A 22,218-nucleotide genomic window follows, 5' to 3' on the forward strand; every position below is an offset into this window, starting at 1 on the left:
GGTCACCCACCTAGAAAATTACTTGAGGACAGATTTGAACGCAGAACCTCCTGAATCTCAATCCACTGAGCTACCTAATTGCTTCTGGATAAAAATTATTTTGCAAAACCTGATCTTTCATTAAAGGCATTATGTGATTATATTTGGCTCCCAAGCTTCTTCAGTTAAAGATTCCTTTTGAATCAATTGTAAACTAAAAACTTTTTGAGTTTTGACATTTCTGTGATTCTTTTTATTGATAGTAGATAGGGGAAACCAAAGAGTAAATTGCACTAGGTAACTTCAGGAAGCAAGCCTTATATTTTATTACCTTCTTGCTGAGTGTAGGAAAGAATTCTGAACTAGAAATGCGTTTTGGTGCTATCCTGATCACTAATAACAATCTTGAACAGGTCATTTAACCCCTTTTTTTGGATCTGGTTTCCTCATCTATTAAAAAAGAGTTTGGATTCTGTTATCTCTGATTCCTTTCTAATTTAATGATTCTTTGATTCTGTGCTTCTTTCCCCCTTCTCTCATACTAGTCTTGATAATATAAAAATTAAGTGATCAATTAATCTGTGATCATGTTTTGCTGTTATTTAAAATATTGCTCCTTTAAATCCTTGGTCTGATCCATCTGTCCCAGAAAAATCAAAGGTATTATTTCTTTAATTGGCACAGATGAAGAACTGGGAGTGGGGATGTTTAAAGGCTATTAGGCTTTATACTCAGATTTTTAAGAGTGAAAGAAAAAGACCTAGTAAAAGATTAAATGGAAAAAGAAAAAAACACTATGAAAGAGGAAGAGAGAATAGAGGATAGTTGGAATAAGCAAAACAGAAAGAAAGAAACATACTAGCCAAGAGAATGATGATGACAAAAACAATGAGGTGAAATTTCATTGTGAACCAAAAATACTTTATTATTACTTGTAACATACTTTGTGGAAGGAAGAATAGAAAAAAATAATTTGTTTATCACCTAGTTTTATAATTATATTTGTATATGAAACATAAGGGTAAGCACAAATGTTTCTTTATTTTTTTAGGTGTTGAAGACTTTGACTACAAAAGATCAAAGTCATTGTCTTTTAGAAATCCCATGATTAATGACATCGACTCTATTAGCCTAACAACTGATGATTTAGTACGTTTTCCACCAGATGGATCATTGTCTACCAACACTTATCTTGGATCAGTGCATCAAAATACCAAGCAGGACAGAAAATTTCTTAAAAAAGCTTCATACTATGAACGAAATCCCAGGTTTCTAGATCATTGTAATCCTGTGGGAAATGAGGACCTATTTACTCCTGTTTTATTCTCAGATACCAATGAAAAACATTATGGTGTGATTAAAAAAACTCCAAATAAGCATTGTAAATACATTTCAGCATCATCAACATATTCTTCAGAGATGTCTTCTCCCAAAGAAAATTCAAAGCACCACCATACTAGAAAAAATTACCCAAGATGGCTTACTAGCCAGAAGTCTGATCTTAATGTGTCAGGAATATCTAGTGTTCCTGATTACAATTATCCACTTTGGTTACACGATCAAGATTTGTTACCTGATTCATACAGTGAAAGTAGTGCTGAGATGCAAAAAAGTGAACACACTTACATGGAAAAAAGGAAAACTCAATTTGCTCATAAATTGGATTGTTATGAACATTCACTTAGACATTGTAGCATTTCAGACTCCAGGAGTGACAAAGTATTAGTTAATTGTAAACGGAGCTGTGAACTTGGCCAATTTCAATATGAGACTAGACCTTTCTCGGGTCAATCTAAAAAGCCATTCAGTGGTAACTCCTCTTTTCTTTTATAATATTGTCATTAAAACTGAGAATCAAGCTGATAACACATATTTAACCCTTTATTAAATTCAGTTTGTATATCCTTTTGAATGTATTTTTTTCCTAAAATGCCATTTTAACATTTAACAAATTCTCAGTACTATATACACATTTCAGATTTTGTGAATATGTGGTCTGAGTGATGTATCTTTCTGAAGTAATGATGTTTGCATTTCACTTTTCTCAAATATCTAATTTTATTTTTCAAAATAATGTAGATGACAAAATTGAATTGCTTATTCTGAAGGCCAAGAGAACTTTAGAACATTCTTCTGGAGAATCGTCAAGTTATATGAAAAATGATGTCAATCCCTGCTCTCTAGATAAACTAGAAGCAGAAAGATCATGGGAAAATATTCCAGTTACTTTGTAAGTAAGCAATAATAATAATAAATCATGTTATTGGAATGGGAAAAAATAGAACAACCAACCAGTCTTTATTAAGCACTACTGTGTGACAGGCACTGGGGAGACAAGCAGAAGAAAGACTGAAAACTGCCCCCATTTTCAAATGCTCTTTATTCTCATGAGGGATACAAGTAAAAATATACAGTTAATAGGTACTTATGCACACACTAAGTAGTTAAATACAAGATAGTTTGAGATGGAGGGCACTAACTAGTTAAGGGAATCTGGAAAGCCTTCATCTAAATTTCAGATGGTCTCTATGAGACGGAAGTAAAGAGTATGCTAGACACGGGGGCATGGCATCTCACTGCAAATACATGTAGACTGGGAGGTGGAGTATGGTGTGTGCTGTGTGGAACTACAGAAATGGTCATTTTGACTGGATTTCAGAGAGGGAGGATGGTTAGGAAAATAGGATGTCCAAGGTTGTGACAGGCCTTAAGAGCTAGAAAGAAATTACATTTTATCATAGAGGCTGTAATACCTAAGGAAATTTGCCTTGGGAGCAGTTTTTCAGATAAAAGGACTTTAGGCAGAGTGACTTAGAAGTCTTATTAATATTTTTGAGACACCCTATATATATATACACACATAAAAAGGTAATTTTATACCTTTAGTCATCTTCCATATGTTAAATTGTGATTCTTTTTACTACAAAATGACATGACGTTGTATAACTCAATACAGCATTTCTAAGTTTTTTCCCCTTTTTATTCTGGAAGGCAACTAAATATGCCCATTCTTTCTTATTTTGAAGGAATAGTCAAAGAATATTTGTTTTATAGGTACCTCTATGTAACAATTCATGACTTAGAACACCTAAAGAAATTGCAGTGGGTATAAAGAATAATTATTAATTATTATCAATACTACTTATTAATTTTAAATTAATTAATGTTAATAACTCTATAATTTTGGAGGAAAGAGGTCCTTCTCTTATAGGCAATGCTTGATGACCCCAGTCAAAGGAACTTTATTTGGAGAAACAATCATAAATGAAGAAAGATCTCTTCTTACTCTGATCTGTGATTTTGTAATCTCTTATTTCCTTTGTTGGGTACCTACAACTTCTTTGTATAACAGTATTATATATTATCCTATTTTCTATGATAGGCAAATAATTAGAATGAAGGAAATACAGAAAGAAGAAATCATTATTAATCTGATTAGTAAATCTGATAGTAAAGGATGTTAAATATGCATTTGACTTTCCCAGCAAGGCTGCTTGGAAAAGAAAGGAAAATCATAGAACCTAGTAGAGATCTAATCACTTCATATTCCCTCAATTAAACACTTGATTGAAGATCCCTGTTTCTGTATTGCATAGTATAACCAAGTGCTTAATTGTGAAAAACTAGGACATTGACAATTAGGAATTAGTATTTACATATATAAGATGCTATCTTCATTAATTATATTCACAGAATTTTGGTTCTCTCAGGCATTTCATGGAAGTGGAAGCTAATAATGATGGGGTAATTAATGACTTATCTAAGGTCCTTAGACCTTGATAAAACACAGGTCTACTGACTCCTTGTTAGTTCTTCATCGTGTATATCTTCTCGAAATAGAATGGACTTTTTTGAGTCATGGGCCTTTTAGTCTCATTAGTCTGATTAAGCATCTGGACCCCTTCTCAGGATGATTTTTTAAATATGTAAGATAAAATACCTGTTATTACTAAGGTAATCATATATATTGAAATACAGTTATCAAAATATTTTTTTCAAAACAAGTTTATGGACCCTCAAGAACTCTTAAAACAATGCAATCCCCTTTTGGTTAGTAATCAATTTTTTGTGCAGTAACTATGCGCAAGAACTGCTAGGCATGTGAAGCATGCAAACTTGTCATCAAGGAATTTGCAATTTAGTTAGAAATATAGCACATAAAAAGAAAAGGAATAAGTGGGTTGGAGGCTCTTTTTTGTATCTAACAGATTAGGTATTAACTTACCTAGCTTTTGATCATTAGCTAAAGTTAAACTATATTTCTTACTAATATAATGTAAAGAATATCAAATTGCCAGATTTTAGACATTTATTTTCAGAGACTCCTACAGATTCTAGCTGTTCTTTAGATTTTTTCCCTTAAATTCTTTTGTTTCTTCCCATCTTTATTTACAGGAACGATGTGACACTAAAATGATGAAACTTTTTATATGTAACTTAGAAATCATAGGATTATAAATTAAGCACTTAGATGAGACTTTAGAAGCCATTAAGGATAACTCTCTCATATTAAAGATATGGAAACTAGGGAATGTAGAGGTCAAGCCAACTCCTCAGGTTCAGTTTCTTCATCTATAAAATGGGGATAATGATAGCACCTAAGAGGTTCAAATGAGATGGCTTACTTAAATCTCTATACAGATCCTTTAATGTTTATATACATATATTTGTGTGTGTATATATGTATGCGTGTTATTATTATTGATTTGTTCAGGGCCACACAACTAGTAAGTGTCAGTTAGAATTTGATTCCAGGTCTGCCAGAACCCAAGTTCAGTAGTCTGTCTACGAAACCAAGCTACTTCAGATCAGATCAATTTATTTGCTTAATGTTTACGCCTTGAGAATTTGAGATTTATAGGGTTTTTAAAAAACAAAAAAACTTATAAGGAAGAAGCACACCATTCTTGTTTTCTTATGATTTTCCAACCTCATTCCATATTCACTGAGTTTTTGAAAATGTTTACAATAACATGTGCTCATTAATTCAGACTGTATTCTTTTGGATTTGTTGATAGTTGAACAAACAAGGTTACACTGCTTAAAGCAGCTCCATATTCATATTGCATGCTAATTGTGCATACTCGGTTTCTGAAGTAATGTTTAAAAGGTCATTAAATATGTCCATTTCACTAGTTAGAGAATATACACAGATTTGTCAACTTAGTTCAAGCTGCTATATATATCTTTAGAAGCAATAAAACTACATTTCTTCTTAAAATGGTCTTATTTAAGTTATGTTTTTCAATACTTTAAACCATTATTTCTAGTCTGAAATCAGTATAGCTCTACCATAATTTATGGCTAATAAAATCATACTGCTAGATGACAGTATTACTTGTTTACCCTATATTTCTATTTAGTAAATCACCTGTGCCCGTGGATTGTGGTGAAAAACCTCAACAAATTATAAAGGTCACACGTGTTCATGGATTCCTTGAGGATTGTTTAAATGAGGATAATTCGGTAAAGGTGACTTTTTGTTATCTTTATATGGGTTTCATGACAAATATTAATTTCTTATTTGGGATGATTTTCTCTTGAGTCATCAATTAAATATTATTATTTTTAACCCTTACTTTTTGAATCAATACTTTTAGAATCAATACTAAGTCTTGGTTACAGGGTAAAAAGTCAATTAAGTTGTTTTAAAAGGGAGCAAAATTTATCCTAACCCAACTGATATGATTTTTTAAGATAATATAAATGTGTAACAATTGGGACTATAACTCCACTAACAATCTCAATTTTTTTTTAACTAATGCCTGGAAAAAGTGTTAAAAAGTGAATCTTAGTAATATGAATTTTATTTTCCCATTTTTACAGTGTTATCTTTGGGGAAATTATGTTCCTGACAGGGAACTAGCATTGTAAAAATCAGAGATATTACTGACATTTCTTTAAGCCTTTATAATAATTTCAAATCATATACCTGTGTCCCAAATCTGAGGAAATGTTATAAAAATACTCTATATAGGTACTATATGAGAAGCCAAATATACAACAAAAATTATATATAGAATATGAAAATATAGCTTTGATAAACTTGACATGAAAAGACTATGCTAGGCATTTCACATATACATTGAAGTCACTTTTCTGACCCATTAGAATTAATAGTTTAAAAAAAAACTGTTTGGAGTTTCAGTTCTTAAAACTGTTTAAGGAGGTTTGTATTGATACCCTCCTCTTGATGAATTTTTACAAAACCATTCAAAATCTTTCTTCATTAACCATAGTAAAATTATGCTTATATTGCTATAGTAGGTACACAATAAATGTTTGTTGATGGTGTTTTTCCTTACTTTGTTTTCCTTCTCAGTTTATTAAAAGCTTTTAGCATCTAGCTAAAATTGTATGAGAGAAAAAGTGTTGTTAAGTCATTCTTGCTCTTTCATTTCTAATGGCTGTTTGACACTTTGTTAACCATTTTTGCTATTTAGGACACTTAACACTTTCATTGGAAGTCAAAAAATAGTGACTTAATCATTATCACTGATTTTTAAAAGGAACATATATAACATCCCAAGCTTGAAACAGCAGGTGACATTTTGTTTTGTAGCTATCTTGTTTTTATATCAGTGAAGGTAAGAATTGGATCATGAGTATTATTAGGCAATGTTGAATGAATGAATTCTAAAATATATTAGCATAAATCTTTTCCAGGCATATTAATATAATAAACCATTTGAAAGTCAGAAGGCCTATGTTCTAGTCCTCACTCTGCCACTAACTAACTCTGTGATCTTGAACAAAGTCTTTGAACCTCAATTTCCTTATCTGCAAAATGGGAATAATAATATTTTGCTTACCTACCTCATAGAGTGGTTGTTGCGTGGATCTAGTTAATATGCACTTTTATAAATATAAAGCATTTATGTGCATACTATTATTATTAATGACAATAAGTAATGGTAAAATTATGAAGTTGGTCTAGATGATTTCTGCAGTTCTGCTCTAACTAAAAATCTATGATTATAAAAATAGTAGGTGATTAAGAAATTATTGCTATGTGACTTTGGAAGGTCAAGCATATGTTTTGGTTTTAGACAAGTACACTATCTGGAGGTAAACATCATGGTCCTGTTGAAGCTCTGAAACAAATGTTATTTAACCTTCAAGCAGTGCAAGAAAGTTTTAATCGATATAAATATGATGAGCCACATGAAGAGATTAAACAAGTAAGCAAATATTTGACTTATTTTTAAGATCTGTGAACTTGTAAAAAAATCTTTATGTATTTTTATTCCTATACACAGTAAATTCAACTTGAGCAAACATTTATTAAGCACCTATTATGTTTAATGTGTTAGTTGTTAGAAGATATAAATTTCTAAGGCACGTCCTTAACTTCATTGATCTTATATTTTTATTAGGGAGATATGAAACAAACTATATGAGCAGTGCTTAATAATTTAGTTTTAAGTTTATTTTACTATGCCTTAACTTTTTTTAAAAATGGGAATATATAACAAAAATTTTTATAAAATTATAGCATATCTGCCTTAGATTTTAAGTGGTTGATATTTAAAACAATAGTTACAGTATTGGTAAAAATAGAAAGTATCCCAGAAAATAGCCTACAATTGTCCGGACCCCATTTCCTGAACAGAGAGAAAATATTAGAATAGCCACAGACGGTGACTACATAAGAGACAGTCTTATAGTCTATATTTCGAAAGATTCTAACATTTAGAAGGGTGGGTGGAATTGCTGTAATTGTCATGATGATCATGTGAGAAATATGGGATTTTAGATAGTTTTGGACATTGTCTGATCATCTGTAGGTGGTACCTGAGCCAAGGACTGTATTAGTAAATCTTAAGAGGTATCTACACTGGTTGCCACCTCTTCATTTTCATAGAATTTCTAAGTTAAAAGGAATCTAATAGACATTCACGCTCAACACATATTTGAGCAGGAATTCCCATTATAATGCCTTCAACTAAATAGTTATCTGGCCTCTGTGCTCTGAACAATTGATTAATGTGCCCGTTTTTCCTATATTCCTCTCCTACTTTTGTAATTTTCCTTTTTTTTTTTGGTTAATTTTGCTAATCTTATGGGAATTTAGTGGGGTTTTTTTTACTTGTATTTTTCCAAGGCCTCTTAGGACAGTCCAACTAATTTTGGATAATGCTAATTGTTAAGAAATTTTTCCTTATATTGACTTAAAATCTGCCTCAACAATTTCCATTCATTACTCCTACTTCTGCTTTATGAGGCTTAGGAGGACAAGTTTAGAGTCTCTTTCATATGATAGTCCTTCAGCTAGCCTTTGGGTTCTCTGTCCATTATTTCTCACTCTTACTACATGACTGAGCCATCCTCTTTCTTCATCAGATCCTACATTTTCTGGAAGATCACTTTTACTCAGTTTTTTTTTTTCATATAAACCATCATTAGCTATATGATATAACTCTCTTGGACTCATCATGTATCTTTAATAAATGCTTCTCACTGTGATATAAAATATAAAAGTAAAAAATATTTAACTGGCACATTATGTTTTGGATTAATTGAATTTATCAACCATTTAAATCCAGTAACCTTAGGCTTTATAGACTTAACCCTCTTTCCAAGGTCAGAACACCTTTATAGGTAGTTTATTGTTATTTTAAATTAAGGCACCCATATTGACTTCAAAATCATATTGACTTTAAAATGACAGTGAGAGGAAGAAAATCAAAACATAATAATTCTCTCTCCAAATTTTATATTTCCTCAGGACCTAATTGTAATCTGGAATCTCTAAAAACTATATATTCAACATAAATGTTGCTTAAATATCACAGTACCTCTATAAATGCTAGTTATAATGAGACTATATCAGAAGCAAGCATAACTAGACCTACTATTGTGTGATTTTTAAAAAACATTTCCCCTTTCACTTTTTTTAAACTTCCTTTAATCTTTGTTTTCTTATAACTAACAAGCATCAATTTTCTCTCCTTCCCATTTCCTTTCCCAGAACTGAACAACTAAAAAAGGAAAAGACAACCCTCCTACCAAAATGTGTACAAATTCAACAAATTCCCCATAACCAAAAAATATATGTCTCATTCTTAATTTAAAGTCTTTCACTTATGTACTTCATCTCTGGTCTTCTGAAATCATGATTTGTCATTGTATTGATCAGAGCTCTTAATCTTTCAAAGACAGTTGTCTTTACAGTGCTATTGTTATAGTAACTTTTCATGCTTTTGCGTGTTTTGTTCCACTTCAGTTCATGAAGGTCTTCCCCTAGGTTTTTCTGAATCTGTCCCCTTCATCATTTTTTACAACAGATTAATTTTACATTATGTTCTTATACCATTATGTATTCAGCTTTTTCCTTTGCCACTACAAAAAGGAGTGTTATAAATATTTTTGTACCTGTAGTGGTAGTCTCTGGGTGACCAAGAATGACGATTGTCTTTGTGCATTATCATCTATTGATGTACCCTCATGTGGCTTTGAAGTCCAAAGGCTGAGGCGCAGAGTTTGTGGCACATGGGGCCTGGGACGCCAGTTACTGGAGGTGCGGATGTGGCCTGGTGTCGGCGTTCACGCGCAGCGGCAAGACGTCGACGTCTCTCATCTTCACAGTGGTGGCGGCCTGGTGAATGTGGGCTCGCCAGCTGCTTCTGACAGAGGCAGCGAGTTCTAGTTGCTTTGGTGTAATGCCAGCCCACTTCAAGTTGGACTTTAGCTGATCCTTGAATCTTTGTACCTGTGGTATGGGGTATATACCTAGTAACGGTATAACTGAGTCAGAGGGTATGCACAGCTTAGTAACTTTTGGGTTGTGGTTCTTCCGGAATGACTAGATCAATTCACAATTCCACCAACAGTATATTGTCGTGCCTGTTTTCCCCACACCCCCTTCTGCATTTGTCATTTTTCCTTTTTTGTTAACTTTGCCAACCGTTTAGGTATAAGGCGGAACCTTAGTGTTGTTTTAATTTGTATATTTCTTAAGAGTGATTTGGAAGACAGCTAAGTGGCTCAATAACTACAGCACTGGGGCTGGAGTCAGGAATATCTGAGTTCAAATCCAACCTCATACACTTATAGCTGTGTGACCCTGGTCAAGTCACTTAACCTCTGTTTGCTTTAATCCACTGGAGATGAAAATGGCAAACCATTGCAATATCTTTGCCAAGAAAACCTTGTGAATAATATTGGAGTGTTAAGGTCCACCAGGTCATAAGGAGTTGGAAAAGACTGAAGGACTGAACTACAACAACAATAGTGATTTGGGCTATTTCCTTGGGAAACTACCTGTTGATATTTTTTGAACATCTGTCAACAGGAGAATAACTTTTTTTAATTGCATTGTTGTAGCTACTGTGTGCATTTTTTGTTAGTTCTTATCCTAGTTCTTTTATCATTTCATGTTTTTCCATGAGTTTTTTATAATCATCATATTCTTCATTTCTCACAGAATAAATAATATTCTATTCCATATGTAACATTTAGCCACTTCCTAAGATTTGCATCTACTTTGTTTCTAGTTCTTTGCTTCTTTAAATGTTTTTAGTGTATATATTATATATTTATATATATATATATATATATATATATACATATATATATATACATATACATATCTTTTAATTCATTGACCTTTTTTTGGTTAAATACTGAACTTTGGATCAAGGTCTATCTGTATCAAGTTTTGAAGTGATCATTTATGGTTCTCAATTCTTTTGAAAACTATCTTTTGATCACTTTGAGATGTGACTTTTTGTTTTATAATATATTTTTGGTATATTTATAATAAATTGATATAGTTTCTCTCTCTTGCTCTCACTCTTTTTGTTATATTGTCATTGTCCAAGTATGAGCACTCACCACTTATTTATTTTCTTTTTTTAAATAATATTTTGTAATTGTCATTATCTAAAGTTTACATGTGTCTTGGTAGTTTAACTTGCAAATATTTCAAATTTTGTAATTGCTTTGAATGGGATTCTTATTATTGTTTCTTCCTGGATTTTGTTTGAATTGTATTAATTATAACTGATTGTATAGAAGTGCAGATTATTTCTGTAATTTTGTATTCTGTACCTTCTGTAATTTATATTCTGTACCTTTACTGAAGCCACTAATCATCTCAATTAGTTTCTCATTGATTCTCCAGGATTTTCTAAGTACAGCATCATGTTGTCTATATATAGGGATATTTTTTTGCTGATGTCTTATTGCTATAGGTAGAATTTCACTATCAAATAATGGGGAGAGGGGAGACCTTGCCTTAATACCATTTGTACTGAGAAAGCTTTTAAGTTTTCTGAAGTGTAAACATTACAAGCTCTTGGTTTTGAATATATACTTTTGGTCACATTAAAGAGGGTCCCTTTCTGCCTTTTTTAAAGTATATATAAATTCTGTATCATGCCCAAAATTTCCACATCAGTTAAAATAATCATTTTTTTTTGTTACTTGCCTGATTATGTTAATTATTCTCCTAATGTTTCATTATTTTTGCATTTCTGGAATTATAGTCGTGATTTTTAAAGATATGCTGTTTTAATCTCCATGGAAGGATTTGATTTAATATTTTTTCTTCTTATCATCAGTGACATTGTTCTGTTCTTTCTTTGCCCCTCTTTCCCTGGTTTAGATACCAAGACCATATTTGTCTCATGGAAGAAGTTAGTAGAACACACTACAATTAGAGGTAGAATGACATAGTGCATGCAAGATTTTAATCCTAGAATCTTTGTGTCTAAAGCATGACTGACATTAGCTGTGTAGTATTCACTGATTTTTGTGGGCTAGACCTGACCCAACCCAGTTGGGTAGTTTAGGCTTAGTGTTGGAACAGAATGAAACATTCATTGATCATATGTCACTTAGCTGTTAAGCTGATTTTCCAGGAATACAAGTCTGACAATGTCTATCTGTATGTCTGTCTGTCTCTAGCACCTCCAGGATCAAATATAAAATGCTTTTTTTTTTTGCCTTTCAAAGAAAGTCCCTCAATCCTTCTAGTCTTGTTCATACTTAACTTTCCTCCATATAGTTTTTGGTGATACTAGCATCTATGCTGTTCCTTGCACACAATACTATTTCCTGACTCTCTCTGGTTTTCCTGTACCCAAGATGCTTTCCTTAAACTTTTCTGCCCTCCAGCTTTCTTCAGATCTCAGCTAACGTCTACTTTCTGCAAGAAGCCCTTCTCAGCCCTCCTTAAACTTTTTGTCTTCACTTCAAGATTGCCTTCAGTTTATCATAAATAATCTTATGTTTGTGCCTAATTGCTTACATGTTGTTTCCCTGATTAGACTGAGCTCTTTGAGAGCAGAAATTGTTTTTGCCTATCTTTATATACTCAGTTACAGCACCTGGCACATTAATAAATGCAATTAATAAATGCTAACTGATTGACAGTTAATAAAAGATTTACTTAGCCATAGCATGGAAAGGATATATATAAAGAATATAGTTCTTATGAAGAAATTTAATTTTAATACTACATCATTTGATTTCCAATATTAATCTGTAATATTGCTTTTTTTTGTCCAATCCCAACCACCCTCCCCAATTTCCCTATCCAACCTCAGAAAGATTTCTCTTGACAGGCCTATGTCCTTGTATTGCTACCCTAAAGTAGGATAGAAATTGAAATCTGCTGGATTGCAACTGGCTCTGCCAACTCTGGGAATTTGAATTCTGTTTTCTCTATAAACAGAATAAACTTAAACCAAATATTCCCCAGAAGTGATTTGCTTCTATCTTTGATCCCTCATACTGAGAGGAGCATTTGGTTTATGGATATGAAACCTTATCCAGACCAAACTTGATCTTTCCCTTAGATCATCAAAAATAATCCTACAACCTGTCTTTGTTCTTCATGTGGCTCCTCCTACCATCATGAAGTAATCCAGGAGGGGCTGGACCCATCTCCTCATCACATGTCTATCAGTTAAAACTGCCTTTTACTGTCCATAGGAGGGCCGAATAATGAGCTCTCAGAGTCAGCAGCTGTATTTAAAATGATCCAAGACCATATTTTGGTCTTTGATTCCTGAGAGAATCTTTAACCATTAATTTATTGATTATTGTTAGCCTAGTCCAGAGATTGATTTTTCTTCAGAATCTTGTCTCCAGACATGTTTTTTTATCATACTTTTTTAGATAGCAGTAGCTTCTTTCAATCTCCCTGTGTAAAGTGATTTCAGTTAGTATTTAGAATATCAAGGCCCCAGTGCAGATGATGACACTACTGACATCATCACCAGTCCTCATTACAGCTCTTTAGTAAGGGTAGCTATGAGTTTATTTTGCATGTTGCTTGACTCTATGCCAGAGAATATACTGAGACTTGGGTTGTACCAGCCTCCCCTCGCTGTTCTCCATTCCACCACCTGAGAGTCACATTGGAGGACCAGTTACAAAAGGAGTTTATTTTTACAGGATGAAGTATGCATTTCTTCTTATTGTAATTCCCTAAAAAGAAACAAAGGTTGGTCTCCATCTTTGACCTCTAACTGATTTTACTGGTACAAAGGTCAGTTTTCTATAAATTCCCCAAATTTGATAGAACACTACTTAATTGGTTTCTTTAGTTCACACCCTCATCAATTATTGTTTCAGTGACCTATCAGATCTATCAGATTATTTAAATTTGTGCTGCTGGCCAACTTCCTTGATTGTAAAAACTTACTCAACTCTCCAGTCCCTCTCTGGAGAAAATCATGTTGATAGAGGGAAATGGTGATGGTAGCAATTGGTTTAGTCTGAGGCTTTCATATCACCAGTTAGGATTTCCAATTATAATCCTCACTCTTATTCCTTTTTCTTGTAGTACTGATTTCAACAGAATTCTTTTTTCTAGTCCAGTCTGGGTTGGAGACTATTACATTTTGCCTGCCACTATTGGACCTTTAACCCCTATTAGCATTACCCTTTTTTTCCTTGCTCTTATATTAGCCATTCTCTGCTGTTAAGACATGCAAGGGCATGTCTATTTTCTGAATGCACATGGATGATTATTTTCATTTTCCTTATTTGGACCATCTAACATTTTCAGGGCCATTAACAATAATCATATAATGCTCCTTCTCAGGGTATCTTTATCCTCTGTCAGCTTCCTTTCACGACTAGCATTCTGTGTTTGAGATAGTAGCTTTCTACCCTGTTAATGGGGTTTACCTAGTGTACCTGTAAGATGTCATGTTGCTATATTTGGCCATCTTTTCACCCATGATTCTATCTTCTCCTCTTTGTCTTACTTCCCTTTGAGCACCACAAGCTTTTTGTAATTGAATCTTCACAACTGTAGTCAATTATAGGCCAAGTCTGACTCGGCCAATTACTGGTTCATGTTCAGGAGTGGAACACATTGATTTGATTTGTGGTTCTCTTTGCCAAAGAATAGAGGGAATATTCATCAGGGACATAGAATTAATTAAGGTCTCTCTGTCTCTATACAGAAAAATTAATCGGTTAGAAGGGCATGTTGACTTTCATAGGTAGGGGTGAAACATCCTTTAAGTCTAAAGGTCACTGACTCTGTGGGTAGTCTTTTGTATGCCTCAGGAGACCAGGAAGCTGCTTCAGCAGCATAAGCCCTAGTTTACTGGACTAATCAGGGCTGTGGACAGCTTTCTCATCTTTTAGGAAAAAACTAGCCCAGCCTAATAAATGTTACTCCTACCAAACTGGGCAAGGCATTTAACTTCTCAATGCTTCAGTTAATTTCTGAGATTTAACTCATAATTTATAGATAGTGGAGGGAGTTCCCAGAAATTCCTGTACTCCAAGCTGCTCATGTTGGTAATCACACACTGAGTCATATCTATGTATAACAAGAACCTGAGAAAAGAGAAGGGAATGATACTCCTCAAAGTAGTTAGGTGGACTAATCAAAATAATGAAAGAAGTGAACATAATAGAATTAGAACTATTAATAAAACACAAGGAAAACTGATGACTCAGAAAAGATTGTGGAAAATCTTAGCAAAGAAGTAGAATATTCTAAAAAAAGAAGAAAACTATTTTAAGAAATATTAAAGTACATTTCCCAGAAAAATTAGAACAAAAATTCAAAGTCCAATACATATGTCATCATTGAAGTGAAACCTTAGTCATAAACATCCATGGGTTCAATTACCATGTCCCAGAGCTTTATCAAAGAAAAAGTCATATCATGGAATCTCAGCCAGAATTGTGTAGCATTATGTAATGAGGAAAAGAAAATAGAATATGACATCTTGAAAAGCAAAAGTTAATAATTTGTGCCTGAGAATAACTTATCCTGAAAAATTAAGGATTTTAAAAGTAATGATTTTCAAGCATTCCTTTTGGGAAAATTAGAAGTGGGCAATCCTCAAAAGACAAGAAATTTAAAAATGATGAATAAATTTCCAAAATTTGAAAGCACTATGTTATGATCTAGTGACTTAGATTCCAAAAGAAGGATAAATATACTGTGAACCCTCTGGTCTCAGTAAGCAACACGGGGATACAGATTTTGTTCCTGTATGTTTGAGCCCATAATGAAATACTTCAGGGGAAAAGAAAAGAGGAACTTAATTTCTTAAACTTGGAAGAAGGTTATTTCAACAAAGAGCTGGGAGTTGGGCTCTCTTAAACCTCAGATTTATCTAGGCCAGGGGAAGGGTAGATTAAACAATAAAAAAGATAGTGCTACAAATGTATTCAAATAAGTAGGAGATGAGGCTGGAATAGGTAGGAGGAAGAAGATTGGGTTTTGAGAAGGAAGGAAATCTATTGTGAAAGGGAATTCTTTATTCTCTTTGTCTATTTTGAGTAAGCACTTGCTTAACCCCTACTTAACATTTTTGTTATCAAGTAAGAGATTTCACAAGTCACTTACTTGGAGAACTCCACCCTTTTAACCCAATCAGTCAGAAACTTGTGAATCTTTTGGTAAAAGTTGAGGGTTCCTCCTGACTGGGTGTAGCAACTTAGGTGAAATATTTATGAATGGGAGAGAGCTTTCCTATTCAAAGTGCAGCACAGGGTTTCACAGAGAAACTGTTCCTCTTTGGCTGAGGCTTGGCTTTATTTTATACCCTCATGATCACACATCTACTTGGCACACAGTTTCATTCTCAACATACATGTTTTTATAGAACATAACAGATGTGACGCCTAAGGAGACAGTCAACAAAACATTGTTGCTAAGTGCAGGGTCACAGGGTAGAATCAACATGACCCATATATAGGTTGGGGAATTCAGAGTATAGATTTGCCAGAAGTTTTTATGTCTAGAAAAGAGGTTCTTATCTAAGTGGGTATATAAGAATCCTTATGTTTAATTTTGTAAGTGGGATCTCCTGAACATATTCTGGGGGGATAGAGTGGGAAATCTGTATTAACCCTGAAAACCTGTTGCTCTCATCTATTTTTCCTGGGGCTAAGCAAGAATAATAACCATAGCAATTCCAATAAAAAGAGGATATTAATAAGGAAAGTCACTTAGGGGGGTTTCAGTGGATGTTTCCATCCTTCCTGGGGGTTGCTTTGCAGATTTCCTGCTGGCTCCCGGCATTGACACCTTCAGAGGATAAGGTGTGGATCTCATAGATACTGCCCCCCTGGGCAGTGCGAGGCAATTTTGAAACTGTGATTGGCCCCTGTAAAGAAGGGAAGGTACAGGAAAAAACCATTAAAAGTCCTGAACTTCTTTGGCTGGTGTCATCTTAGGCTTGAATTTTCAGATTGGAGGATCTTGGACTGGGACTGCAATTTGGAGCTACGACCCAGACCTTGGCTTTGACTTGGGACCTTAACTCTTGGATTGGTTCTTGGGTAACTGGCTTTCCTTTCCTGGCTTCTGGAGAGAGATTAGTTTCAGAGAGGCCTTCCCCTCTTGGAGGAGGCCAAGTGGGTGGAACTGTGTCCCAGATGAGCGGAACCAGAGCAATATTTACTGTTATAGGCTGGAAATCTTTTTGTATTTTTCTACTTTCACTCTTTCCACCTCTTTGTAAGTAAATCTACTAACAGTCATTTTGGCTTGAGCTATAATATTTTTAAATCAGTAACCACAATATTAATTTAGAATTCTCACATATTTAGTCAAACCCTTAATTTAATTCCTTGCAATATCTAGATTATATCTAGATCTATCTCTATAAATTATATCTAGATATAAAGGTAAAGGAAGTGGATTGTATGTATGATGTCATTAGGGAGCTCCTACATGAGGACAACTCCTCTGCCAAGAATCTTAGAGAATTGTCTGGGGCACCCAGAGGCTAAATAAGAGGTTCCTGAGAGGCCCAAGGGTATATAGCTAGTATATGAGTGGGTAGGAAGATTGGGGGCAAGAAGGCCTTGATTGAACCCAAATCTCCCTGATCTCATGACTGACTTTATGACTGACATAACAATGCCATACTGGTTCTATAGCAATTGGAGACTGATTTTGAAAGAAAATGGGCAAGACCCCAGTAAATTAACTCTGAGACAGAAAATAAAGGGAGAATATTGAGACTGAATTGTTCTAAGCAATATGAATAATATATCTTGTGCACATTTGCCTTTTTCCCCCATAGACAAATGGGGGGACATGAAAGAATACTAAAACAAGATTTGATGGAGGAAGGGGGAAATAATTACATTCATAAATGTAAATAAGATGAATATATCCATAAATCATGAGGGTAAGTAGACCAAATAAATTACAAAGTTTGCTGCCTTTGAGAAGCATATTTAAAACAAAGGTTCATGCTCCATAGATTAATATAGTATCCTGGAAGGCACCACAGATTTTTTTTCTAAATTGCTAGTAAATATATTTACATGAAGTATGTAGCATTGGGTTCAAATACACTGATGTTAATCTATGTGACTTTGAACAAGTCATTTACCTTCTCGGGGCCTCAGTTTCTTCAATAAAGCAATGGAGTTAAACTATGTGACTAAGTTTACTTCTAGTTCTAAATCTATGATCCTATAATATATGTGCTCAAAGAAAAAACTAGGTCATAATGTTACTTTGGGGGAATTCAATGTGTATCTTTCTGGCTTATGAATCTAGCAGGAAAATAAACTGACAAGAATCTAAGCAAAAACTAGGAAGGAGAGCAAAAACTATATAGGAGAGACCTTTGCTGACTTGTAGTTCCAGCTTTATTTAGCATGTTTATAAAAGCTGTTCATGTAAAAAAATTATATATAGATTCTATGGTAGTAACTGAAATAGTAATTATATCTTTCATATACAATAATGCAAAAAAAAATTTTAACACAGGATTCAGACATAAATGGAGGTGAAAAACTCCAAAATATAATAGTGATTGAAATGTTACTGTTAATTTATAGGCTGCCTCTGCATTCCTTAGTGGAAATTTATTTCTGATTCCATATATAAAGAAAAGAGAGAAAACTAATGAATTATACATTAATTAAGATAATTAAAAATCATCAAAGTAGTCTCCAAACAAGGGTAAAAGTAGAAATGCCCCAAATCAAATAACTGCATTAAGCAACAAACTTTAAGTGCCTACTCTGTGTCAGACACCTGTTCTAGATGTTGAAGATTCAAAGACAATAATGAAAAATAGCTAGCTCGGAATGTTTTCTCAAAAAATGATAAGGGTAGGCCAAGCTATTAGACAAAATGCAAACTCTGTAGAAGGGCCTTGCCCTGACCCCTAGTGTTCCTCTTTACTCTCAGATGTAGAGAAGGGAGTTTTGGTCAATTCTGTCATGAAATCCATGTCTCCATGGGATTTGGGAAACAGATGCAGGCAGAAACTCTGCCTTCCTCACCCCACAGACTTGTCTAGTTTGCATATGTGCCAGCAAATGGAGAGTTTAGTGCTTCACTTGTAGCTATTATCAATAGCTACCTGTGTCACTAAATACAAATATAGTTGTTTGTTTTTTAGATAAGTTTCATTGATTTTGTTTTTATATCACATTGACTTCTGAGTAACTTTTCCTACTCCCCCCTGTCTAGGATAACTTCTCATGATAAAAATTAAGAAGCAGTTCAGCAAAACTTGATCCATTCATAGCATCTGATAGCATATTCAACATTCTTTATCAACAGACCTCTACCTCTCCAATGAAAGGAGGAAGACATTTTTTCATCCCTCTGGGGCTGTTTTTTCTTTAGAATTATGCATTATTTATTTTTGTTTTATTATTTTTTCTATTTGCGTTGTTGTAAACTGAGTGTATATTGTTTACCTGTTTCTGCTTTCTTTATTCCCAGTCAGTTTATGTCTCTCTATTTCTCTAAATTCCTCTTATTTGTCATTTCTTGGGGTGCAATATTTTATTACATTCATGTACCGCTATTTCTTTAGCCATTCCTCAGATGACTAGCACTTGCTTTGTTTCTTAGCACTTAACAATAAAGATTTGCATGGATATTTTTTCTGTGTATGAGATCTTCATCTTTGACCTCAATAGGAGGGAAGGGAACAAGTATTTTTTTTTTAAATTTAAGTTAATTTATTTAGTCAATTAAGATGTAACTACAGGAGGTTACAATTTAGAACATTATTCCTTGGTTACAAGAGTTACATTATTTCCCTCCCTTCCCTCCCTCCACCCTTCCCGCAGCCAATGTGCAATTTCACTGGGTATCACATGTGTCCTTGATCAGAACCTATTTCCATGTTGTTGGTGTTTGCACTAGGATGTTCATTTAGAATCTACATCCCCAGCCATATATCCTTGACCCATGGAATCAAGCAGTTGTTTTTTTTTTCTGTGTTTCTACTCCCACAGTTTTCCTATGAATGTAGATCGTGTTCTTTCTCATAGATCCCTCTGGGTTGTTCTAGATCACTGCACTGCCACTAATGGAGAAGTCCATTACATTCAGTTGTACCACAGTGTATCGGTCTCTGTGTACAATGTTCTCCTGGTTGGAAACAAATATTTTTTAAAGCATCTATGATGTGCTAGTTGCTAAGTATTTTACAAATATATCTTATTTGATCTTAATAATAATTCTGGGAGGTAGGCACTATTATCTGCATTTTACAGTTGAGGAAACTGATGCAGGCAGAAGTTAACTGATGTTCCCAGGATCATCATGTTAAGTTTCTGAGGTAAGATTTGAACCAGCTCTATATACATTTTCTTACCTGGCTTCCTCAGAGTATATACTTATCGCTGAGGTCTCTAGGAAAAGGTATGAATATTTTATTAACTTCTTATTTTGCATTATGCAAATTAGTTTATCTATCAACATTGTATTTGTATGCTTGTGTTCCTATATCTCTTCTAATTTCCTATTTTTGTCACTTTCGCCACGCTTTCCCCATTTTCTGGGTGTGAACTGAATGAAATGTCAAAGTTGTTTTATTTTGTATTTCTCTTATTCATGATTTCGAACAGTCTTTCATGTAGTTGTTGATAGTTTACAATTCTTTTGAGAACTGTTCATATCTTTTTAAAAATAAGTTTCTATTGATGTCTTCAGTTTCTTATATCTTCCTACTTATTCCCAGTATTTTTTCTTCTCCCCCTCCTAGTGGGCCATCTCACATAATAAAAAGTATTTTTTAAAGAGGGAAAAAAATCAGCACAATTAGTTGATACATTTAAAAAATCTGAAAACATGTAATATGTAACACCTGTGGAAGTTCCAGCTCTACAGAGGGTTGGGTTTGAGGATCTCTTCTTTACATGTGTGTGTGTGTCATCATATACTATATATAGTATATATTAAAACCCTTACCTTCTGTCTTAGAATCAGTTCTAAGCCAGAAGACTAGTAAGGACCAGGCATTTGGGGTTAAGTGATTTGCCCAGGGTCATACAGCTAGGAAATATCTGAGATCTGATTTAAACCCAGGACTTCCTGTCTTATTTTTAATTAATTAATTTTAGTTAATATTTATATTTATTATATATATATGTATTTAAAAATCAATAGAATTTTAATATCAACTCATGCTTACTCTATAATTTTGTTATATTCACTTTTGATTTTTTTGGTGTATACTTACCATTTTCATTTCTTACAGCATAGTAATACACCATGACATTCATGGAATACCATTTGTTTAGTCATTCCCCAATTAATGGGCATGTACTTTGTTTCCAATGTTTTGCTATCACAAAATTTCCTGCTATAAATACTTTGTGGTATATTAAGAATTTTATATTGATAATTTACTTGGGGTATAAGTTCTGTAATGGAGTCTCTGGCAAAAAGGTTATGGACATTTTAGTGATTTTTTTTTGCATAGTTCCATATTGCATTCCAAAATGATTTTACTTTTTCAGGCTTCACCAAAAGGTGTTATTTTTCTTATCATTATACAACCCTTTAAATATTGAGTATTATTATTTTTTGTCATATTTACCAGTTTGTAGGCAAAACTTCAAGTTTGATATGGAACATCTTTCATGTATTTGTGAATAGTTGGTGATTCTTTTTTTTTTAAAGAACTGTTGATTCATATCTTTTAACCAGTTTTCTATTGGGGAATTATTATTGGTCATTTTGATTGAGAGAGAGAGAGAGAGATACATAGATAGATAGACAGATATCTATGAACATAAATAATTTTATCTGTGTAGGTTATATATAAATATAAACAAACATACACATGCTCACTGTATGTATATTTTATATAACATGAATATCATTTGTTCACTTCCCTTTTTCTGTGCAGAAGCCTTTCAGTCTCATGTAATCAAAGTTGAATATTTTATATTTTCTAATTATCTCTCTCTAGTTAAGAATACCTCTCCTACCCATTGCTTTTGGAGGTATGTGATCTACTTCTCTTTTAATTTTTTTTATAATCTGATCATTAAGATTAAAGTTGCATAAACCTTTAGAATATGCTGTGGAATATAGTTTTAGGTATTGGTCTAAGCCCAAATTTTTTTCTTTTTTTTTTAAACCCCTTACCTTCCATCTTGGAATCAATATTGGTTCCAAAGCAGAAGAGTGGTAAGGCTAGGCAGTGGGGGTTAAGTGACTTGCCCAGGGTCACACAGCTGGGAAGTATCTGAGGCTAGGTTTGAACCTAGGACCTTATGTCTCTAAGCCTGGCTCTCAATCCACTGAGCCACCCAATTGCCCCCTTCTAGGCCCAATTTCTGCTAGACTGCTTTCCAGTATTCTCAGCAATTTATAAAAAAATGAGTTTATCCTAGGTAATTTGTTTTTCACTTAATCAAACACTGAATTATTGTGTTCTATTGTTTCGGATTCTCTTTTGCATAGGAATTGTCATTTCTCTGTCATTTCTATGAAATAGAGTCACTTTCTCCATTTCATGACCAGTGCCAAATGGTTTT

At 33.6% G+C, this 22,218-nt stretch overlaps 1 protein-coding gene across 8 annotated transcripts in view; it reads left to right on the forward strand.

Moving 5' to 3' along the window:
* C3H18orf54 (chromosome 3 C18orf54 homolog) overlaps positions 1-22,218 on the forward strand; it is a 45,788-nt gene that overhangs the window by 2,687 nt on the left and 20,883 nt on the right. For 6 of the 8 annotated variants that reach the window (XM_007486693.3, XM_007486696.3, XM_007486690.3 and 3 more), the window contains 4 exons: positions 1,031-1,789; positions 2,059-2,209; positions 5,343-5,451; positions 7,029-7,160. In XM_007486693.3, the coding sequence (XP_007486755.1) occupies positions 1,031-1,789; positions 2,059-2,209; positions 5,343-5,451; positions 7,029-7,160 (1,151 nt within the window). Of the gene's footprint in view, positions 1-1,030; positions 1,790-2,058; positions 2,210-5,342; positions 5,452-7,028; positions 7,161-8,950; positions 10,484-22,218 lie in introns of those variants that run through there. The other 2 variants (XM_007486701.3, XM_056824448.1) reach the window with 2 other exon arrangements.

The sequence above is a fragment of the Monodelphis domestica genome, chromosome 3, assembly GCF_027887165.1.
Source record: "Monodelphis domestica isolate mMonDom1 chromosome 3, mMonDom1.pri, whole genome shotgun sequence".
In the NCBI taxonomy this organism is placed as follows: Eukaryota; Metazoa; Chordata; class Mammalia; order Didelphimorphia; family Didelphidae; genus Monodelphis; species Monodelphis domestica.